At 39.5% G+C, this 19,697-nt stretch overlaps 1 protein-coding gene across 1 annotated transcript in view; it reads right to left on the reverse strand.

Annotated features, from left to right (window-relative positions):
* MOGAT1 (monoacylglycerol O-acyltransferase 1) overlaps positions 1 to 19,697 on the reverse strand; it is a 39,065-nt gene that overhangs the window by 17,558 nt on the left and 1,810 nt on the right. The window contains exons 2-3 of the mRNA XM_002712499.5: positions 3,949 to 4,127; positions 3,028 to 3,232 (exon numbers count right to left, since the gene is read on the reverse strand). Coding sequence (XP_002712545.1) covers positions 3,028 to 3,232; positions 3,949 to 4,127 — 384 coding nt within the window. The remainder of the gene's footprint in view (positions 1 to 3,027; positions 3,233 to 3,948; positions 4,128 to 19,697) is intronic.

Genomic DNA, 19,697 nt, shown 5'->3' on the forward strand with positions numbered 1-19,697 from the left:
GTCATAACAGAATATGTTAGACAGGCTTTACAAAGACATAGCACATCTCATCTTTTGAAGGGAAAATGGCACGTGAATTTTACTAGAGGTTGTTATTCTTGTGGGAATATACTATGATTCAGGATTCTCAATGACCAACTACTCTACTGACAGCAGAGGCAGAGGGTGGTGCATTAGATGTCAGAGAACCCGAGCCTGCCTCTTCTGAATTCACTGAGGTTAAGGCATACTGTTCTGCTCTGCAAGACTTGAATGGGAACTGAGAGGCGTTGTCTCTCCCCCTGGAAAGAGGGCCTCCTGATTCCCAGACACAGCTCTCTCCAAGCTTGCCTCAGGCCACTTCATCCTTAAACACTACCATTTCTCAGGGCGCCTTCATTTTCTTTCAAGTCTTCTAAACTGGTTCACACCACAGGCTCAACTGCACTAACCTGTGTGAATTCTCCCGATTTCATCTTCCAGCAGATCTTCCTCCTCAGCCTCCAGGCCCACATTTTCAATGTTCTCAATGAACTTCTCTATGTCAACAGCTCAAAGGCATTTCAAATTCCATCTCCCCAAACCCAGTGCATCAAAATCTCCCTTACAGTGGTACCTCTTCCAACATTACCTATCACCCAAATCAGAAACATCATTTCTCCCACGTGTATTCCCCTCTCTTAGCCACCATATTGATTGGCCACTAATTCATGAACTCAGATGCATTATTGAGCACTTGCTGCAGACCAGGTACTGTGCTAGAGGCTGATAATAATGACATTATTGATGCCTTCATGAGGTAGAATCAGCCACCATGTCTTGTTGACTCTATCAACTGTTTTTCATACTGATCTCTTCTGTGTTTGCACTGCCACAGGCACTGTGCTAATTTGGCCCTTACCAACTCTCTCCTTTGACCACTGCAATGAGCCCTTCCCATCGCCACAGTCTCCAGGCTCACCTCCCTCCAACTTGTCTCCAAGCTGGAGCCTGAATAATCTTTCTAACAAGTACAATCCAACCAGGACCCTCCTTTGCCTACCAAGTTCATTCCCTACCAAGTTCCCTGTAGCTTACCTGCAAGATACAATCTAAAGTCCTCTGCATAGTAAATAAAGAAGGCTATTGTGATTTGACTCCTGTTATCTGCCCAGCCTTGATAGGCAGACAGAAAATGTCTGCTCTGGCTGACCTCTGGTGAGTAGATACACCAGTACGGGCCAAGATGAATGGTTTGGAGGTGGCATTTAAGAGTTTATAGCCACAAAAACCTCTTTGGTAAGAACAAAGATCTCTTTGGTAAGATCTGTCAGCAAGGGACCCCTGAAACTTCATTGAGTCCTTTCTGCATGAGGTCTGGTGCACATATCTGTCAGTCTTTCACACCCAGAGAGACAGCCACCGTGGCAGGCAGAATGGAAGGGTCCTCTTGCACCAGGGGCTGGCTGTCCCAGGAAGCAGTTCTGGACATTACCGAAAGCTCTCTAGACTTAGAGACAGGGACAACATAAATCTCCACTGGCTATGGGCATGGATATTCTTCTTTAACTTTTAGGACACTAAAGGCTATAGCAAAGGGAAGGATTTATGTGATAAGCCAATGACGGCAGACAAGTTTCATCCCAAATGAGCTGTTGTAAAAGGCAGAGATTATGGGACAATATATGAAAAGAGACTCTGAGACTTATTAAATTTGTGTCTGACATGGCCATGCAGAGGGGTGTACCTACATCTCTTATGCCATGAATTTGACTCACCTGCTGCCAACTACGAACTCACCTGTGGCTACCCTTTGACTCAGCAAAGACTATTCTGTAAACATATTTCTGTACTGTTTTGAAATTTTTAACATATGCCTTTAATTTTCTTCCTTCAATAAAACTCATATCTAATGTAAGCAAACCGAGGAAGAGGAGTGTTCCCTTCATTCCCTTCTTGGTAGTTTGAGGAGGTTAGTGCACCCTCTAGAGGCTGGATGCAGAACCTTTTCGTAATTTGGGATGTATATTGCGCCCTCTAGTGCACCCTCTTATCCAGACTGGACTGAGCTCTGTGAGTTTAAGCAAAAACAGAACCTGAATACTCAGGGGTGGACCATGGCCCTTTGGTACTTAGTTACATAGTTATAACAGTGAGTCAGGTAATTAATTGGAAGTAATGAAAATCTGAGAAATCATGAAAAATTCTGTCCCCAAATGTCATTTATTGACCCTGAAATTACAATGCTTCAAAAACAGAACATTCACTTTTCTTTATATCCAAGAAATGCAAAAATGATAATAAATAATCCACACAACCTTCATAAATGTAATGCACTTTTTAAGTTACTATAGTTCATGTTAGTCAATAAGTAGTTCAAGGTGGAAAACAAAATACATTGAGCCTCTTTAGTTGAAATGAGAACTATTAACCCAAGGATAGCCTTCTGTACACATTTATATAGTATCTTTATAGTATTTCATATAAACTTCATTCTCGGAATTGGCACAATTATAGTTTCACTAGTCAAAAAGTCTTCTTTTGGTTCAGGGTAGCATAGTAAATGGACTAGTTTCTGACCAAGTTATATTTGATGTGGGAAGAAAAAGCAAATTGAGTATGTTTAATTTATGACATTACCAAGACACATAGAGGACATTTTCCATTCCTAAGGTCACAAAAGCATGCAAAGCGCCTCTCCAAGAGTGTGACATCACTTGTTTGATGTATGACTTTTTCTTCTGCACACAGGTATGTAAAATGCATTCACTAATTTATTCTTTCATTGCATTACTATTTCCTGAACACAGCTATGTTTCAGGCACCATGCTAGATCCTTGGCGTGGAACAGAAAAAGACACAATTGTGTGATCCTGGCACTTCCAGTTCAGTGGGAAGGGGGTGGGAGGAGCAAGAAACACCAGGCAGCCTGTGAAGGGACAGGCAGGGAGAGGGGCACAGGAAACATTTCCGCTAAGAGGCTGGGAGCCCAGTGGGCTTGGGAAGGAAGGATCTGTGTGCTCCTGCTACCCCAGGGCCTTGAGGAAAGAATGACCTGCCATCACTTACCACAAGTCATTAGGTATTCTCGGAAGAGAGGACACCGGAACCAAAAGGGGAGCACGTGAAGATACGCAGTGAAGCCGGGGAACAGCTCCTTGAATTCCGAGTAATTTGTACAAAAATTTCCAAAGGCTCCAACCACAAGAATTCCGTGAGGGTGAAACCCAAATATATAGTTGCGACTTGGATCCAGACCCTGCGTTTTGATGAGCTACAGCACATTCACATTGAGATAAAAAAACAAATAAAATATCCCCTGATTAGGTTCCAATAAGAAACAAAAGGATTCGTGATGAGTTCTCGTGTCAGGAGGAAACGGAAAACACAACTTGTTTTAATTCCCTGGGCTGGAGCTGTCTTCAAATTTCTAAACTGTCTCCTGACTTCAGACTCCTTTGTGTGCAGTCTTCTACACTTTGTCAACTCAGCTTAGAGTTCCTTTAGTAAGTTGGGCCAAATTTCTGGCTTCCTTCCTGCTGGACTTTGAATACTTCCCCCAAAAAGTATGTGTTGGAAATTCAACACCGGATGCAGCAATGTTGGGAGGCGGGGCCTAATGAAAGGTAATCAAACTATGAGGGCAGAGCGAATGGCTCAAGGTCATTACTGTGGGAGTGGGTTCCCTACCATAAAAGGAGGTATTTGGCCCTCTCTTTCTCTCTGGCTTCTCTTACTCTTCTGCTACAGGGTGATACAGCAAGAAGGCTCTTGCTAGGCATATTGACATTGGACTACCCTGCCTCCAGCATTGTGACAGATAAATTTTCTTTCTTTATAAATTAACCAGTCTCTGATACTCTGTTATAACAGCAAAAAAAAAACAAACTGAGATACTCCCTCTGAACAGGAAAAATTTTAGATATATGTGTTGAAAACAAATGTCCATTCTTCTCCCAATTCAAAACAATACAAAACAATTCTACTCACATGAATTGGAAAATAGTCCTTAAAGTACCTCCAAACAGTCCAATTTCTGATCCAGTCAAACCTTCTGCCTCCTTGTTCTGGGGTTCGCCAGTCAAAATAAAGCCATGTGAAATAGGGGATGTAAAGGAACCAATAGTTGTGTATGATCAGTATCACGATGATTCCAACACACACCTGTGCTGTAACAAAGGGGATCAGGGTCAGGTAGCATCTGCTTAGGGCACTGCACAAGCAAAGGCCAAAGGGCAGAGGATTTACTACACACAAAGTATGGTAAATGAAGCTTCAGTTCAGGTGAGGTCAGAAATACAAGACAGTAATAATACAGTCTTGGTTAACATTTAATGGATGTTCATTGTTGCCAAGCATTGTACTATGCATTATGTCTGGATATTTTCCCTTAATTCTCATCAAGCCAAAGTACTAATAAAATAGCCCTAGCACTCTTGATGTCTTTTTATAGGAAAGAAAATGGACACTTTGAGAGGGTAAGTGAGTTGCCCAAGTCACATAGCATTAAGTGGGTAAACAGTGGACCGGTCTGAATTCAAAGTCCTTCCCCTCTTAGCCATGCCTTCCCTACACTGCTTCCCTAAGGACATCAACTCCCTAACGTGACACACGGAGGAGTTATCACTGGTAGGAGGGATGTACAGCATTTCCTGTTAGAAGAAATTCCCCATTCCTACTTTGAGCAACCACTATTCATTTGCTCTCAAACACAACACATTCTAGCCAAAACTTTGTTTTCAGGAATTTTATTGTCACAGAAACAGAAAGGGGAGGTCTCTAAATCTTAGTATGTATCTCTTGCAATATTTTATAATGAGAGAGCAATTCTAATTGTTCATGTACCTAACAATATAGCTTCAAAACATGGAGTGGGGGTGGACAGCACCGTGGCATAGTGGGTAAAGCCACACCTGTGGCTCCAGCAACATTGGTTTGAATCCCAGCTGCTCCACTTCCAATCCAGATCCCTGCTAATGCACCTGGAAAAGCAGAAGAAGCTAGCCCAGGTGCAGCAATGTGGGAGACCCAGAAGAAGCTCTGGCTATGGACTGGCTCAGCTCTAGCCATTGTGGACATTAGGGGAGTGAACTAGGGGATGGAAAATCTCTCTCTCTTGCTCTCTCTCTCTCTCTATTGCTCTCTCTTTCTCTCTGTAACTCTGCCCTTCAAATAAATAAATAAATCTTTAAAAAATATATGGGAAAAAACTGACAAAACTTGATGCGGATAGTAGTGACAAGAACATTCAACTTAAAGTAACCCATTAAGCAAAGTTACATATCTTTTAGATGTCTGTTATACATTACAATAAAAAAATTTATCTAAAGAAAAATATAATAATATCTGGGTAGAGTTTCAGGCTCCTGGCTTCAGCCTGGTCCAGTCCTGGCTGCTGCGGATATTGCAGATATTTAAAGAGTAAACCAGCAGATGGAAGATCTCTCTCTCTCTCTCTCTCTCTCTCTCCCTCTCTCTCTCTCTATATATATATATAAGTCTCTGTTTCTCTTTCTCTGTCACTCTGTTTTTCAAGTAGATTAAAATAAATAAATATATTTTTAAAAGACTGGGGTGAGTATTTAACCTAGTGGTTAAGATGCTAGTTAAGACATCAACATCCCATATTGGAGTCTTGGGTTCAATTCCCAGTTCTGGCTCCTGATTCCAACTTCTAGCTTCCTGGGAAGCAGCAGGTGATGGCTTAAATAATCAAGTCTCTGACACTCATAGAGGAGACCTGGATTGAATTTTTGGCTCCTGGCTTTATCTTTGCCTAGTTCAAGCCATTGTGGGCATTTGGGGAACAAACCATCAGATCAAAGTGCTCTCTCTCTCTCTCTCTCTGCCTCTCAAATTAAAAATAAAAGAGGCTGGCATTCTGGCATAGCAGATAATGCCAGCACATGCAATACTGGCATCCCATGTGGGCTACTTCACTTCTTTTTTTTTAAAAAAAAGGATTATTTTATTTATTTGAAAGACAGAGTTACAGAGAGAGGTAGAGCCAAGGAGACAAAGAGGTCTCCCATTCTGCTGGTTCACTCCCCAAATGACCACAACAGCCAGTGCTGAGCTGATCCAAAGCCAGGAGCCAGTAACTTCTTCCAGGTCTCCCATGCGGGTGCAGGGGCCCAAGCACTTGGGCCATCCTCCACTGCCCTCCCGGGCCACAGCAGAGAGCTGGACTAGAAGAGGAGCAACCGGGACTAGAACCCAGTGCCTATATGGGATGCTGGCGCACAGGCAGAGGATTAACCAAGTGATCCACGGCACCGGCCCCCAAGATACAATTTTAAAGTCTTTTGCTTCTAAATCTGTATATAGGAAATGCATGAAATTTGTATTTAAATAAAATTTTAAAAATAATAATAAAGTTTTTTGTTTTGCTAACATTCACTAGCTTTTATTTTTCTCAATGAATTTTTAACAATGTCAAAGCACAAAGTCATAGTCTACTGGACAGAATTAATTTTATTTATTTATTTGACAGGCAGAGTGGACAGTGAGAGAGAGAGACAGAGAGAAAGGTCTTCCTTTGCCATTGGTTCACCCTCCAATGGCCGCCGCAGCCAGCGCAGTGTGCTGATCCGATGGCAGGAGCCAGGTGCTTCTCCTGATCTCCCATGGGGTCCAGGGCCCAAGCACTTGGGCCATCCTCCACTGCACTCCCAGGCCACAGCAGAGAGCTGGCCTGGAAAAGGGGCAACTGGGACAGAATCCGGCGCCCCGACCGGGACTAGAACTCAGTGTGCCGGCACTGCAGGTGGAGGATTAGCCTAGTGAGCTGTGGCGCAGGCCCAGAATTAATTTTAGAAAGCCATTTGAGGAATAGGAGAGGAAGGAGGAATAAGAGTGGGAGTGAGGATAGAAGGGAAGGTAGGGTGGGAAGAATCACTATGTTCCTAAATTTGTATTTAGGAAATTCATGATTTTGTATACCTTAAATTAAAAAAAAAAATCACACACATGCTACAGTGGAGAGCAAAATACAAGAAAACCTTGGCAAGAACAAATGCTTAAAAGATTTTAGTCATGACCCTCTTGAACAAGCAGTACAATTTGGTTCTATTCTCCAAAAGACAGAAGTCAGTTTCATCCTCAGGGATGCAAATAGTAATACTGCAAAAGCTTAGTATGTATTCACAATTTCACAGGAATCTGAAATTCACCAAGACAATTTTCCCTTTTAGGATCATAAAAACTACAGACTTGAAGCTTTTTTCTTCTTCCATATAATACATAAAACTTCTAAACATCCTTAAAAAATAAAATATAAATAGTCTCAGTATGTTATGTAGAGTCAAATACTATGGCAAAGATATCTTATTACTTGAAGAAATAAGCCAATTTAATGTTACCTAGTCCAAGTCTATATTAATAACTCTTCTCATCAGGGTAACATTCCTTGTTCTGATAGGGAGGTTTAGCACCAAAATTATTTTTGTCTTCTGAATCTTCTTCCTTGTTATCAATATCTGGGCCATTAGGAGTTCTTCCCAATTTAGGTGATTTAATTTTTGGTTTTGGTTGTGTTACTGCAGTCACCAATCTAGTGCTCACTTCAGTCCCCAGATTCTATCAACTTTGCTAGAAAGAACTCTTCCCCAAAATAATCCACGAAGGTATCTGAATAACAGAGCTTGATCCATTGCATGAGACAGAGGCATGAAGAGTAAGGCATTGCTATGTTTCAGATGCAGTTTGGGTGGGTCCCCCAAGGGGCCAAGTGCCAGAAGCTTGGTCCCCAGTGTGGCATTGTTGAGGTAGCAGAATCCTTAAGAGGTGGAGCATAGAGGAAGGCAATTAGGTTCCGGGGTCTCCACTGTCATGAATGGATTAATGCTGTCTTAGGGGAGTGGATCAGGTCTGGTAGGAGTGGACTAGTTCCTGAGAGCAGCTTTGGATGAAAGGATCGAGACTTATCCCTTCACAGATCTTGCTCACTTGTCCCCACCTGCGTCCTTGTGCACACAGCTCGTCCCCTTTGCACTTCTTTGCTGTGTCATGATGCAGCCGGGGGGCCCTTGCCAGGATGCCAGCACCATGCTGTTTGGACCTGTCAGTCACCTGAATCACAAGCCAAGTAATTGTGTTTACTTTGTAAGTTATCCAGACTCAGGTAGTTTGTTACACCACAAAACAGACTATGACAGACAGACATCTTTAGCAGAAAAACATAACATTTTATATTTATAAAATATGTTATATAATAATGTTTATATTTCCTGAAACACATAAACCAATACATTTCCGAGGGCAGATTTAACCAAAATATATACCTGAACCTAGTCAGAGGCCTCATTTAACTGCTCTCTCCAGGGTGGGTTAAAAGTTAACAGAGTGGATGAAAGGTTAAGAAGTCTGTGTTCTCCATGCCACTGTGGGGTGTTTTGTTGCGTTCTAGAAATGTCAAGAAAGTTTCCATGAGTCCAGAAGCAAGGCCAAAAGAGTGTCCCAGCCCTTTGCCCTCATTCCTATCAGGATGAACCTACTTTGCTTCATCTATTTTCCTTTGTCCAGATCTGAGTGCTAACAGTTTACCACCCTTGGGTAGTTTTGTTTATTTGCTTATATGTGCAAAAAAAACTTATAAGAAACATATGAGAGTACTTCAAAAAGTTCATGAAAAATGTCAATAAAATATGTTTATTTTTGCTGTAATTTCAAAGTCCTTATACAGCTTTTTTATAATATGCAATTTTCACAGACTTTTTGAAGGTCTTCATACTTAGGCCTTATTCTGTACTCAAAGCGAGATCAGGCGGGTTCAGTCCAGCAGCTGAGATGCCAGTTAAGAGGTCTACATCCCATATTGGAGTACATGGATTCAGGTGCCAGCTCTGGCTGCTGACTGCAGCTTCCTGCTAATGCAGACCCTACAAGGGAATCAAGTAATTTGCTTCAATAATTCGATAATTCAAATAACTGGATCAAATAATTGGCTTCTTGCCACCTACCAGGGAAACTTGGATTGAGTTCCCAGCTCCTGGCTTAGGGCCTAACCCACCCCTAGTCATTGCAGGCATTTGAAGTGAACCAGCAGATGACAGTTTCTCTCTCTCTCTCTCTCTCTCTCTCTCTCTCTCTGTCCTAAATAAATAAATATTTTTTAAGGCTGGATCAGGTGAGCTAAGGTGAAGCAGAAGGGGAAAGAACAGGTTTTGAATGTTACTTCACTTTATATAAGGAATCTCATCAACTCCCCCCAACCCTCAAGGTTCACATTACTGTCCTCATTTTACATTCACAAACTGAGGCTCAGGGAGTTTGTGCAAAGGATTTAAACCTGGATCTCTCTAATCTGGAAACCCACGCACTTTTCTTCACAAAACCACACTATTCCCTGGCTAATGGTAGTAACAATGTGGGCTTATATGCATTTATTACAAGTACATACACAGGTTCACACAGAAAGTCAGGCAAGTGGAAGGTTCTGTTTTCTTACCACAAAGATGGAAAGACCAAGACCAAAGGCAAAATAATTTAATTTCAGTCACAGAGTGTGCAAAGAACAGGTTCATAATTCAATGCTACTAAGTCAGCCTTCCACTAACCCAACCACATGTATTTTAGTTGGATTCACATTGCATATCTCTTTGTGTTCAGTACATGTTTTATAAGTATCAAAGCTAAGATGTGGGTCTAGCTAAGATGTGCAAAGGGGACGAGTGTGTGCACAAGGACACAGGTGGGGACAAGTGAGCAAGATCTGTGAAGGGATCAGTCTCGATCCTATGCTGGAATATGCCACTGACTGGGACAAGTTCTTTTACTGATCTGGGACAATACAGTTTTTTTTTTTTTTAACCTCTTGTGCCTCACTTCCTTTACCTGTAAAATGGGCTAATGACAGCACCCATTTCTAAAGGGTACTGAGGGAGTAAATGACATTAGGATGCACACTGCCTGGCACAGAGCCACTGTGATAATAATTTTGTGTACTATTATATATTTGGAATATGCAACAAGTAGAAATAGGGTATCAGCCATATTCCCGTCACCCAACAAAAAACTATGAGAAATTTTTTCCCCTTTGCCACCAATGAACAGGTTATGCTTCTATCACAATGCTTTTTAAAATTCTGAAGCTTATCAATTATGGCTACCTCACGTTAGCTGTTGGGTATTATAAATTATGTGTTATTTTTAATGACTGGTCAGCATTCTGTAGATTGTCAGTACTAATTTAAACATTCTCTTAGTTTTGAATGCTTGCTCTTCTAGCACATTTTTCTCTATAAAAGTAATCTTGTATAAAGTTTCCCCATATTTTGATTTACTTCCACAGGACCATAAGTAAAATACACTAAGCAGAAACATCTTTGTCAGTTGATAAATCTGATACTTTGCTATCCAAAAGAGTTGTTCTAATTTAAACTCATACTCCACACATTGTTTGCATTCTTTTATGCTTCACATTATAAACAGAATAAAAATAGATTTTTAATCTCTTGATTCTAAATTGGACTGGAAGAAGAAAACAGCATAAAAACTAGGTGACTAGATAACCTCTGTTTTCTATTTTTAGCTCATTAAGCAATCGTATGTAACTTGATTCTCCTAAACTGGAGGCCAAAGAAAAGAGAAAGATACAAAACTATACTCCAATGCATTGTACAGCTCTCAAAACTGATGTTGATGACTTTTTACAGTGGATAGAATCACAAATCAAATTGAATTGAAGGCTTGAACTTCAACTGGATTCATTTAGATATATTCTGGACTAAAAACCACAAGTCAGTGCCCTATCACTCACTGATAATCTATTTTTACTTAACCAGTCCCATAAAATCTATTTTCTCTACATAGTTGAGAAAGCTGCCACTATTCACATTTTTATGAATTGAAATTCACATAAAATAAAATTAACCATTTTAAGTGAACAATCCACTGGCATCTAATATATTCATAATGTTTTTAATTACTATAAGTTGAGTTACTCTTATGGTTGGGCTCAGAAGTGTTCTGTGCTATACTTAACATAGAGTTAATCATATATATATACTATTAAATATAAACAGAAGAGGGAAGAGGAAGGGGGAGAAGTGGGTGGGAAGAATTACTATGTTCCTAATATTATATTTATGAGATACATACAAATAAAAATTTGAAAAATGACATAGAGGGGAAAAGAAGAAGTGTTCTGGAGGGTTTTTTTGGCAGGGGGTGAGAAGTGGGATGGATTTTGAAATACTTGTATGTACATAATGAAGTGGCTTGTGGATGGGTCCCAGATCTAAACACAAAGCTCATTTACACCTCAAATACACCTTGTACCCCAGCCTGAAGGTAATTTATACAATATTTTTAGGCCACCTGCATTTTGACTGCAACCTGCTACAAGAGATCAGGTATGGAGTTTTCTTCATGTGGTGTTAGCATCAGCACACAAAACGTTTTAGATTTTGGAGCATTTTGGATTTCAGATTTTCAGATTAGGGTTGCTCAATGTGTGTTCTATCTAGTACTCAAACACTTCCATTATTTCAAAATAAAACTCTGTACCCATTAAGCAAGTATTCCCCATTGCCCTCCAGCCTCTGCACCTGGCAATCACCAATCTGCATTCTGCTTCTTTGGCTTTACCTATTTTGGATATGTCCTTTGTAGACTTTACTTAACAACAAGTTTTTGAGATTCTTCTGTGTTGAGGTGTGAATCAACACTTTATTCCTATGGCCAAAAAACATACTCATGTATGTATATACCACACTTTGCTTATTCATCCATCTATTGATGGACATTGGGTTGTTTCCACCTTTTAACTACTGTGAAGGGTGCTGGAATGTCTCAATCACTTCATCAGTACTAAAAGTCCCAAACAAATGAACTTCAACCAAAGTATATGCACTGCCATTAAATTTAACATCACCTTTAAGGGACAAAATGACATGATGCCTCCTGATGTAATCTAATAGGAAATACGTCCCATCACCTTAGTCAATCCAAGTTGTGTTGGATTCTACAAGATAATTAGCAAACTAACCTTATAAAAGATTTCTTTTAAGTCTAGAAATTGACCTAGCTTCCAAGGAGATGTTAACAATTAGGGAAATTTGAATATGAACCTTATATTAAATAAGATAATTGCAAAACTGATGAACCTCTTGGGTATTATAGTAGGATTCTGATCATGTAGGAAGTTCTAGTTTTCAGGAGATACATGTCAAAGTACTTAGGGATAAAATGTCATATTTTTACAACTCTTTCTTTCAAATGGCTCATCAGCAACAACAAAGTAAGGATGGGAATGAGGAGATGCGTACACAAATGTAGCAAATGCTAAAACACTAGTGAATCTAGGTTAAAAAGAATGGTTTTATTTCAATTTTATTAGTTAAGAGCACATGAGGTCTACCATCTTAACAAATTTCTACATGTACCATATACTAGTGTTAACAATAGGTATGATGTCTGTGACATGACAAATATATATGCTTGGTCTCTGCTTCCAATTCCCTGCATAGAGCTCCTAAAATCATTGCAATTTCTTGACCATTAGGGGTGCTGGGTGCATCTTTTGCACTGCTGTTTTGTCTCTGACCCAGATTCCTACAGAGCTCCTATTCCCTTGAATGTCCTGGAAGAGAGGAATGTCATTTGTCCTAATGGGGCATTCTTTAGTGGGCTCCTGGATGGGCGTTGGTCACCAGAAAGTCCAAGCCATGACTTAAAACTTGGAACCTTCACCCACACCGTCATCCTCTAAGGAGAGGCAAGAGGATAGAAATGGAGTTAATAACCATCATATCAAATTGATGAAGCCTCTATAAAAGTCCAGAAATAAAAGGTTCAGAGAACATCCAGGTTGGTGAACAAATCCACATTCTGTGAGGGTGGTGCATTCCAGCTCCGGAGGAATAGAAGCTCCGGTGCTTCAGATCCTGTGTGTCTCCTCATCTGGCTGTTCATCCACATCTTTAATCATACTCACTGCAATAAACTGGTAAAAGCATTCCCCTAAGCCCAAGGAGGTGGCTGTGAAAAACCTCATTGTTTAGCATTGGATTAGAAATGCAGGTCTCCATCTGAACTTGCTATTGGCATCTGAAATAGGGCAGTCTGGTAGGCTGACCCCTTGATGTTTAGCAGCTAACACTCACTCCAGGGACATAGTGTCAGAATCAAATTGTAGGATATTCAAGCTGGTGTCCAGAGAGTCGGATAAAGCATTGGTATGGGGGAAAAAAAAAAACTTTATACCCTTCACAAATGTTCATTCAAAATGGATCACAGATCTAAATGTAACATGCAAAACTAAAACTCCTGGGGGTTAACAGGATGAAAGTCTAGATGTCTTTGAGTTTGTCAATGACTTTTAAAATAAGACACCAAAGGCCCCAACCAGAAAGAAAGAATTGATAAACTGACTTTCATAAAATGTAAAAATGTTTGCTTTGTAAATGACACTGTGAACAAAGTAAAGCAAAGCAATAGTCTTGGAGAAAATATTTGCAAAAGACATAGCTGATAAAGGACTATTATCCCAAACATATAAAGAACTCTGAAATTCAAGGATAAGAAAATGATCCAGGAGGTAGGCACAGTGGTGCAGGGGGTTACACAAACGGGGTTCCTGGCTCCTGGCTTTGACCTGGCCCAGCCCCAGCTTTTGCTGGCATCTGGAGAGTAGAACCAGTGGATGGAAGATATCTGCCCCACCCTGCTTTTCATATGAATAAAAAAAACTTTTAAAATGTTCATGGGAAAATAAAACTAAAATAAGTTTTAACAAAAAAAATAACTCAATTACAAAATGGGCCAAACACCTAAATAGACACCTCACCAAAGAAAACACACAAGCACATTAAAAGATGTGTCATAATCATCAGGGAAATGAAAATTGAAAGAACAATGTGATTCCACTACACACTTTCTAAAATGGCAAAAATGCAGAACACTGACAATACCAAATGTCGGCTAGGATACGGAGCAGCAGGAACTCTCATCCATGCTGGTGGAAATGCACAATAGTACAGCCACCTTGGAAGACAGTCTGGCAGTTTCTTAGCAAACAAAAGCATTTTTTTACCATATGACCCAACAGATACTGCTTGACACATTGAAAAACTGATTTTACATGATTCAATGCAATATGCTATTTGATGTATTCTCAGGTGCATTTTTTGGATAAAGTTAAATTAAAAATAAACAGGAAGAAAATAATATGCCAAAAATTAACTATGGTTATCTCCAGATGAGACTATGAAGCTTTTCTAGTTTATTCTAAAAGTTCTCCTACATTGCCCATTTTTTCTAGTAACAAGCATGCTACTATGCTATCACATAAAAATCATTTTAAATAAAGAAATAAAATGACTCTACTAAAGGGAAAAGAGCTACATAAAACTCTTCATAACAAATCTACTTACATAACAATATTCATGGAGTGGGCATTTTTTTTTTTTTTTTTTTTTTTGACAGGCAGAGTGGACAGTGAGAAAGAGACAGAGAGAAAAGTCTTCCTTTTCCGTTGGTTCACCCCTCAATGGCTGCTGCGGCCGGTGCGTTGTGGCCGGCGCACCACGCTGATCCGATGCCAGGAGCCAGGTGCTTCTCCTGGTCTCCCATGCGGGTGCAGGGCCCAAGGACTTGGGCCATCTGGAGTGGGCATTTTAGCAATTAAGATGCTAGCCTCCCATCCTAGAGTACCTGAGTTCAAGTCCCAGCTCCAGCTCTTGACTCCAGCTTCCTGCTAATGCACATCCTGGGAGGCAGCAGTGAGAACCCAAGTGATTAAGTTCCTGCCACCCACATGGGAGGACTGGATTGTACTCCTAGCTCTAATTTTTGGCCCTAGTCTAGTCCTCCTCAGCAATTTTGGGCATTTGGAGAATGAAGGAGCTAATGAGATATTTCTCTCCCTCTTTCTCTCATAAATAAGTACTTTTAAAAAAGAATATTCTTATTTTAAAAATTACCTTTAAATTTCCATAAGTGGAGTAGGGGTTGTAGCACAGGGCATTAAGCCTCTGCTTATAACACTGGCTTCCTACATTGGCACCTGTTTGAGTCCCAGCTGCTCTACTTCTGATCCAGCTCCTTACTAATGCACTTAGGAAAGCAGCAGAAGATGGCCCAAGTATCTGGGTTCCTGCCACCCATGTGGGAGACCCAGATGAAGTTCCTGGCTCCTGGCTCCAGCCTGGCTCAGCCCCGAACATGGTAGCCATTTGTGGAGTGAACTACTCAATGGAAGATCCCTGTGTCTGTCTGTCTGCCTGTCTCCCTCTCTCTCTGTAACAACTCTGCCTGTCAAATCAATAAATAAATCTTTTTTAAAAAATCTATGAGCAACCTGTATCCAAAAAAGTAAAAACTGTTGAAAGTTCATTTACTTGCATTAAATAATGACCAATATTAAGAACTGCTTTACATATTTAACTTACACATGCATCATTTCCATTCTCATCCAAGAATTGTTCATTTTTCCCCCTGTGAAACTGTTTCTACACTTATTTTAACCATATACTAGAATATGGAGAAAATGAATGGAATTTGGGGTAGGTACAACCCGTTCTTTTTTTTTTTTTTTTTTTTTTTTTTAGTATTATTGCCAGAGGCATTGTATTTCAAAACACCTATCAGTGCCATTTGCTGGCTATAAGAATGTAGTGAAACATTCTTCTGGTGTTTAAAATGCCTATTTTAAGAGATCTTGCCTCCCAAGTTTCCTAGGACGATACTGAAGGATGAACTTCAAACTCCTTTGCAGAATTTTGAAATTCAGTTTTCCTTAAATGTGAGTCTGCTCCACAGTGCTTTAAACAATATTACAGGAAACATCATTTTTCTAGCTTTAAAATGAGTCTATCATTGGACCTACTTCTTTGACTTAAAAAGACAAATCATAACAAGGATCCAATTGAAACTAGTCCCATGTTCTGAATATTTATCAGAAATGTTTCCAATCCTAAATCAAAATAAGCCCAAACATTTTGTGTAAGTGCAACCCAAAAATCAAGGAGATAATTCATAATAGGAGAGGGACATTAATATTTGTGAAAGTCCAAAAATCTAGAATGAATCACACAAGTAAATGTTAAAATGCATTCTCTTAAAATGCTTCAGATTAAAGGAGATGAAAAAGAAAACTAAATACAATGGGTAGTTTTCTTTGCTATTCCAGGAGTAGGGCAGTTGTAGAAATGCAAATAAGATCCATGAACTATACCACAGAATTGTATTTTTAAAAATACCCCAGATAGAAGCAGGCGTCTGGCCCAGAAGTTAAGATGTCATTTAAGACAGCTGCACCCCATAGCACCATGCCTGAATTCCACCCTGGCTCCAGCTCACGGTTCCAGTTTCCTGCTAACACAGACCCTGGGAGCAGTGGTGATGGCTCAAGTAACTGGGCTACAGCCACTCATGTGAAAGGCCTAGATTATTTCCCAGCCCAGCTCCACCCTTGCCATTGCAGGTATTTGGGGAACGAAACAGCAGATAGAATGTCCCTCTCTCCCTCCCTCTCTCTCTCTCTCTCTCATACTCTCTCACAAATAAATAAATTTTTTAAAACCCTCAGATGATTCTTAAATATATTATTAAGTTTGAAAACACCTGGTATAAATAAATGCATACAGTGAAAGACTCAATATTGTTGAGATACAAGTTCCCTGCAAATTAATCTATATACTACTTCTAACAAAAAAAATCTCAATCAAAATCCCAGAAGACTTTTTTAGTGGAATTTGAGAAGATGATCCTAATATGGATATGGAAATGGTAAGGACCTAGAATAATCAAGGCAATTTGAAAAACAAAACAAAAGATTTGATGGCTAATGTTATCTGATTTCAAATATTAAAAACTGGGGCTGGCCCTGTGGTGCAGCAGGTTAAAGCCCTGGCCTGCACTGCTAGCATCTCCTATGGGCACCAGTTCAAGTCCCAGCTGATCCATTTCTGATCTCAAGTCTTGGGCCCCTGCACCCAAGTTGAAAACCCAGAAGAAGCTCCTGGTTCCTGGCTTTGGATCAGCTCAGCTCCAGCCTTTTGGGGAGTGAACCAGCAGATAGAAGACCTGTCTGTCTGTCCATATGTCTCTCTGTAACTCTGTCTTTCAAATAAATAAAATAAATGAATCTTTAAATAAAAAAAAGAATTAAAAACTACAGTAATCAAAATAGCTTACCATGGCATCAAATTAGACAAACAGACCAAATAAAATGTCCAGGAATAAACCCATACATATATGAATAATTGACATTTGACAAAGGTACAAGGGCCATTCTGTGGAGGACAGCTTTCTTCTTTCCCTCCCTTTTTCTCTCTCTCTTTCAAACAGAATTGAAATGATATATTCATATACATATATATAGATACAACAAAAAATTAACTTAGACCTTGCATCATATACAAAAATTAACTCAAAATAAATCATAAACTTCTCTATAAAACAGAAAACCTATGGAGGAAAACATAGAAAAAAACTCTATGACTTCAGTTTAAGCAAAGTTTGAGTTCCTGAGTAAATGAAACAGCTTGCTATTTTTTAATTAACCTTAAGTGCTACTAACTTAAACTCACTTTCCTGAGGATAGGAAGAAAAATGCATTTCAGGAATTAATTTAGAGATCTTAAAATACACTATAGTTAATAACACATTTCTTGCCACCACTGTAACCATACATCAACTCCTTACTTAAAGACTGAAAATTCAATTGAGAAAAAAGTTGGCATTTATTCTTCCTTTTCTGTCAGAATTGAACTGTAGGGTGATCAAATGGCCCTATATGATAAGGAAAAAAATATGAAAAAAAGTTCCTTTCAGAAATTCTAGCTAATACAAGGAATATTTTTAAAGTTCATAGAAAATGCATGTTACAAAAAAGTATGCATAGATTTCAACTTTTTGCACCACAATAAATTGATCATTTAATTCACTTTTTCTATGACCTTTTAGAAGTTCACTTGAATATGAAAAATGAAAGATAGAATAAGCAACTATCATTTTGCAGCATCAAGTAATTTAGGGAAACATAAACCACTAGGTGAAAGGTCAGTGGTGGGAGGTAGCATTTGTTTACAGCATTCCAATTATCACCTCTCAATTACTTCCTTCCTGGACTCCATTAACCAGTTTTGGATACCCACCTTTGTGTGCATCTTGCAATGTTGCTATGGTTTGAATGTGATTGTCTCCAAGAAGTCATGCAGATGTTAATCCCCCAAATTTCATGTTAATGGAATTAAGAGGGTGGAAACTCAGTCTAACTAAGATGTTTGGAGGAGAGGCCTAGGAAGAGTGATTAGATCACTAGGGCGAAGACTCCATGATTGAATTCTGGTGGCTTTATAAGAATGGAGGGGCCAGCGCTGAGGCATAGCAGGTAGAGCCACTGTCTGCAGCGCTGGCATCCCATGTGAGCACTGGTTGAAGTCCCAGCTGCTCCTCTTCTGATCCAGCTCTCACTATGTCCCGGGAAGGCAGTAGAAGATGACTTAAGTTCTTGGGCCCCTGCAACCATGTAGAAGACCTGAAAGAAGCTCCTGGCTTCAGATTGGCCCAGCTCTGGCTGTTGCAGCCATTTGGGGAGTGAACCAGCAGATAGAAGACTCCTCTCTTTCCTTTCTTTCTTCCTCTTTATTTTTCTGTTTCTCTGCCTCTGCCTCTTTGTAACTCTTTCAAATAAATAAATAAGTCTTTAAAGAAGAAGAATGGAGAGAATACTCAGACATGGACAGATGCACCTGCTCCTGCCATAATGTGATGTAGCCAGATGTGGCCCTTGCCAGAGCCTGAGTCATGCCTTTTGGACTTTGAACTTTCAAAGCCATGAGAAGAAATAAACTTCTTTTTTTTTTTAAAGCAGCCTGCCTCAGATATTTTGTTAATATAATAACTAAAATGCTAATACAAATGGGAAGCACAAAGCAGTCTGTGGAAAGTCCATTGCCAGAGTTTCACTGAAGTTTAATCAAGCTCATAGCTCTAACTTCAATTTTAAAAGAAACACAGTGGAAAAAGGAACACATCGATGCTATGCAGAAGCAATCAGACAAATCCACACGTGGAACATCCTGTGGGACATATGACCTGGTTACTTCAGTGCTTCACTGACAAGAAAACAAATGCAGGCACAACGTTTTAGATGAAAACACACATAAAACCCACAAGGGTCTTGTTTGGATCCATGTTCAAATTGCCACTAAAAGTATATTTTGTCATGATTTAGGAGATGTGAGTATGAACGGGGTTTAGATTATTTTGAACAGATTTTGTTAATTATATTGAGTTTGACAATGGTACCATGGTTATGTATGAAATATTTAGTTTTAAGATATTTATATTAAAGTATTTAGGATGAAAACACCATAAATGACTTAATACTTTTGCAAAGTCACACATAAATATGGCCAATGATTAAATAATTATAAACCTAGGTAATGAGTATATGGGAATTCATTCCCTTCTCTCTTCTGTGTTGGAAATTTCCATTATTTTCAAAACATGATAATATAAAGTAACATGCTCTTAGTAACAAAGTGTGTAAAAGTTAAAGTGTGTAAAGAAATTGTCAATGGAGTTACTGTGATTCAAATCAAATTGAGTGTAGCTTATTGAGTCCTATCAATTCCTACTTACTAATCCTAATTACTACCTCAAGTCATATGTGGCTAAAACCAGCTGCTCCTGAACCATGTGACCTTCAGCAATTTACTTCATCTCTGGGCTTCCTCATCTCTAACATGATGAGGGCAACACACCCTCACCCTCAAGGGTTGCTGTTA

This window comes from Oryctolagus cuniculus, chromosome 3, assembly GCF_964237555.1.
Source record: "Oryctolagus cuniculus chromosome 3, mOryCun1.1, whole genome shotgun sequence".
Taxonomy (NCBI): Eukaryota; Metazoa; Chordata; class Mammalia; order Lagomorpha; family Leporidae; genus Oryctolagus; species Oryctolagus cuniculus.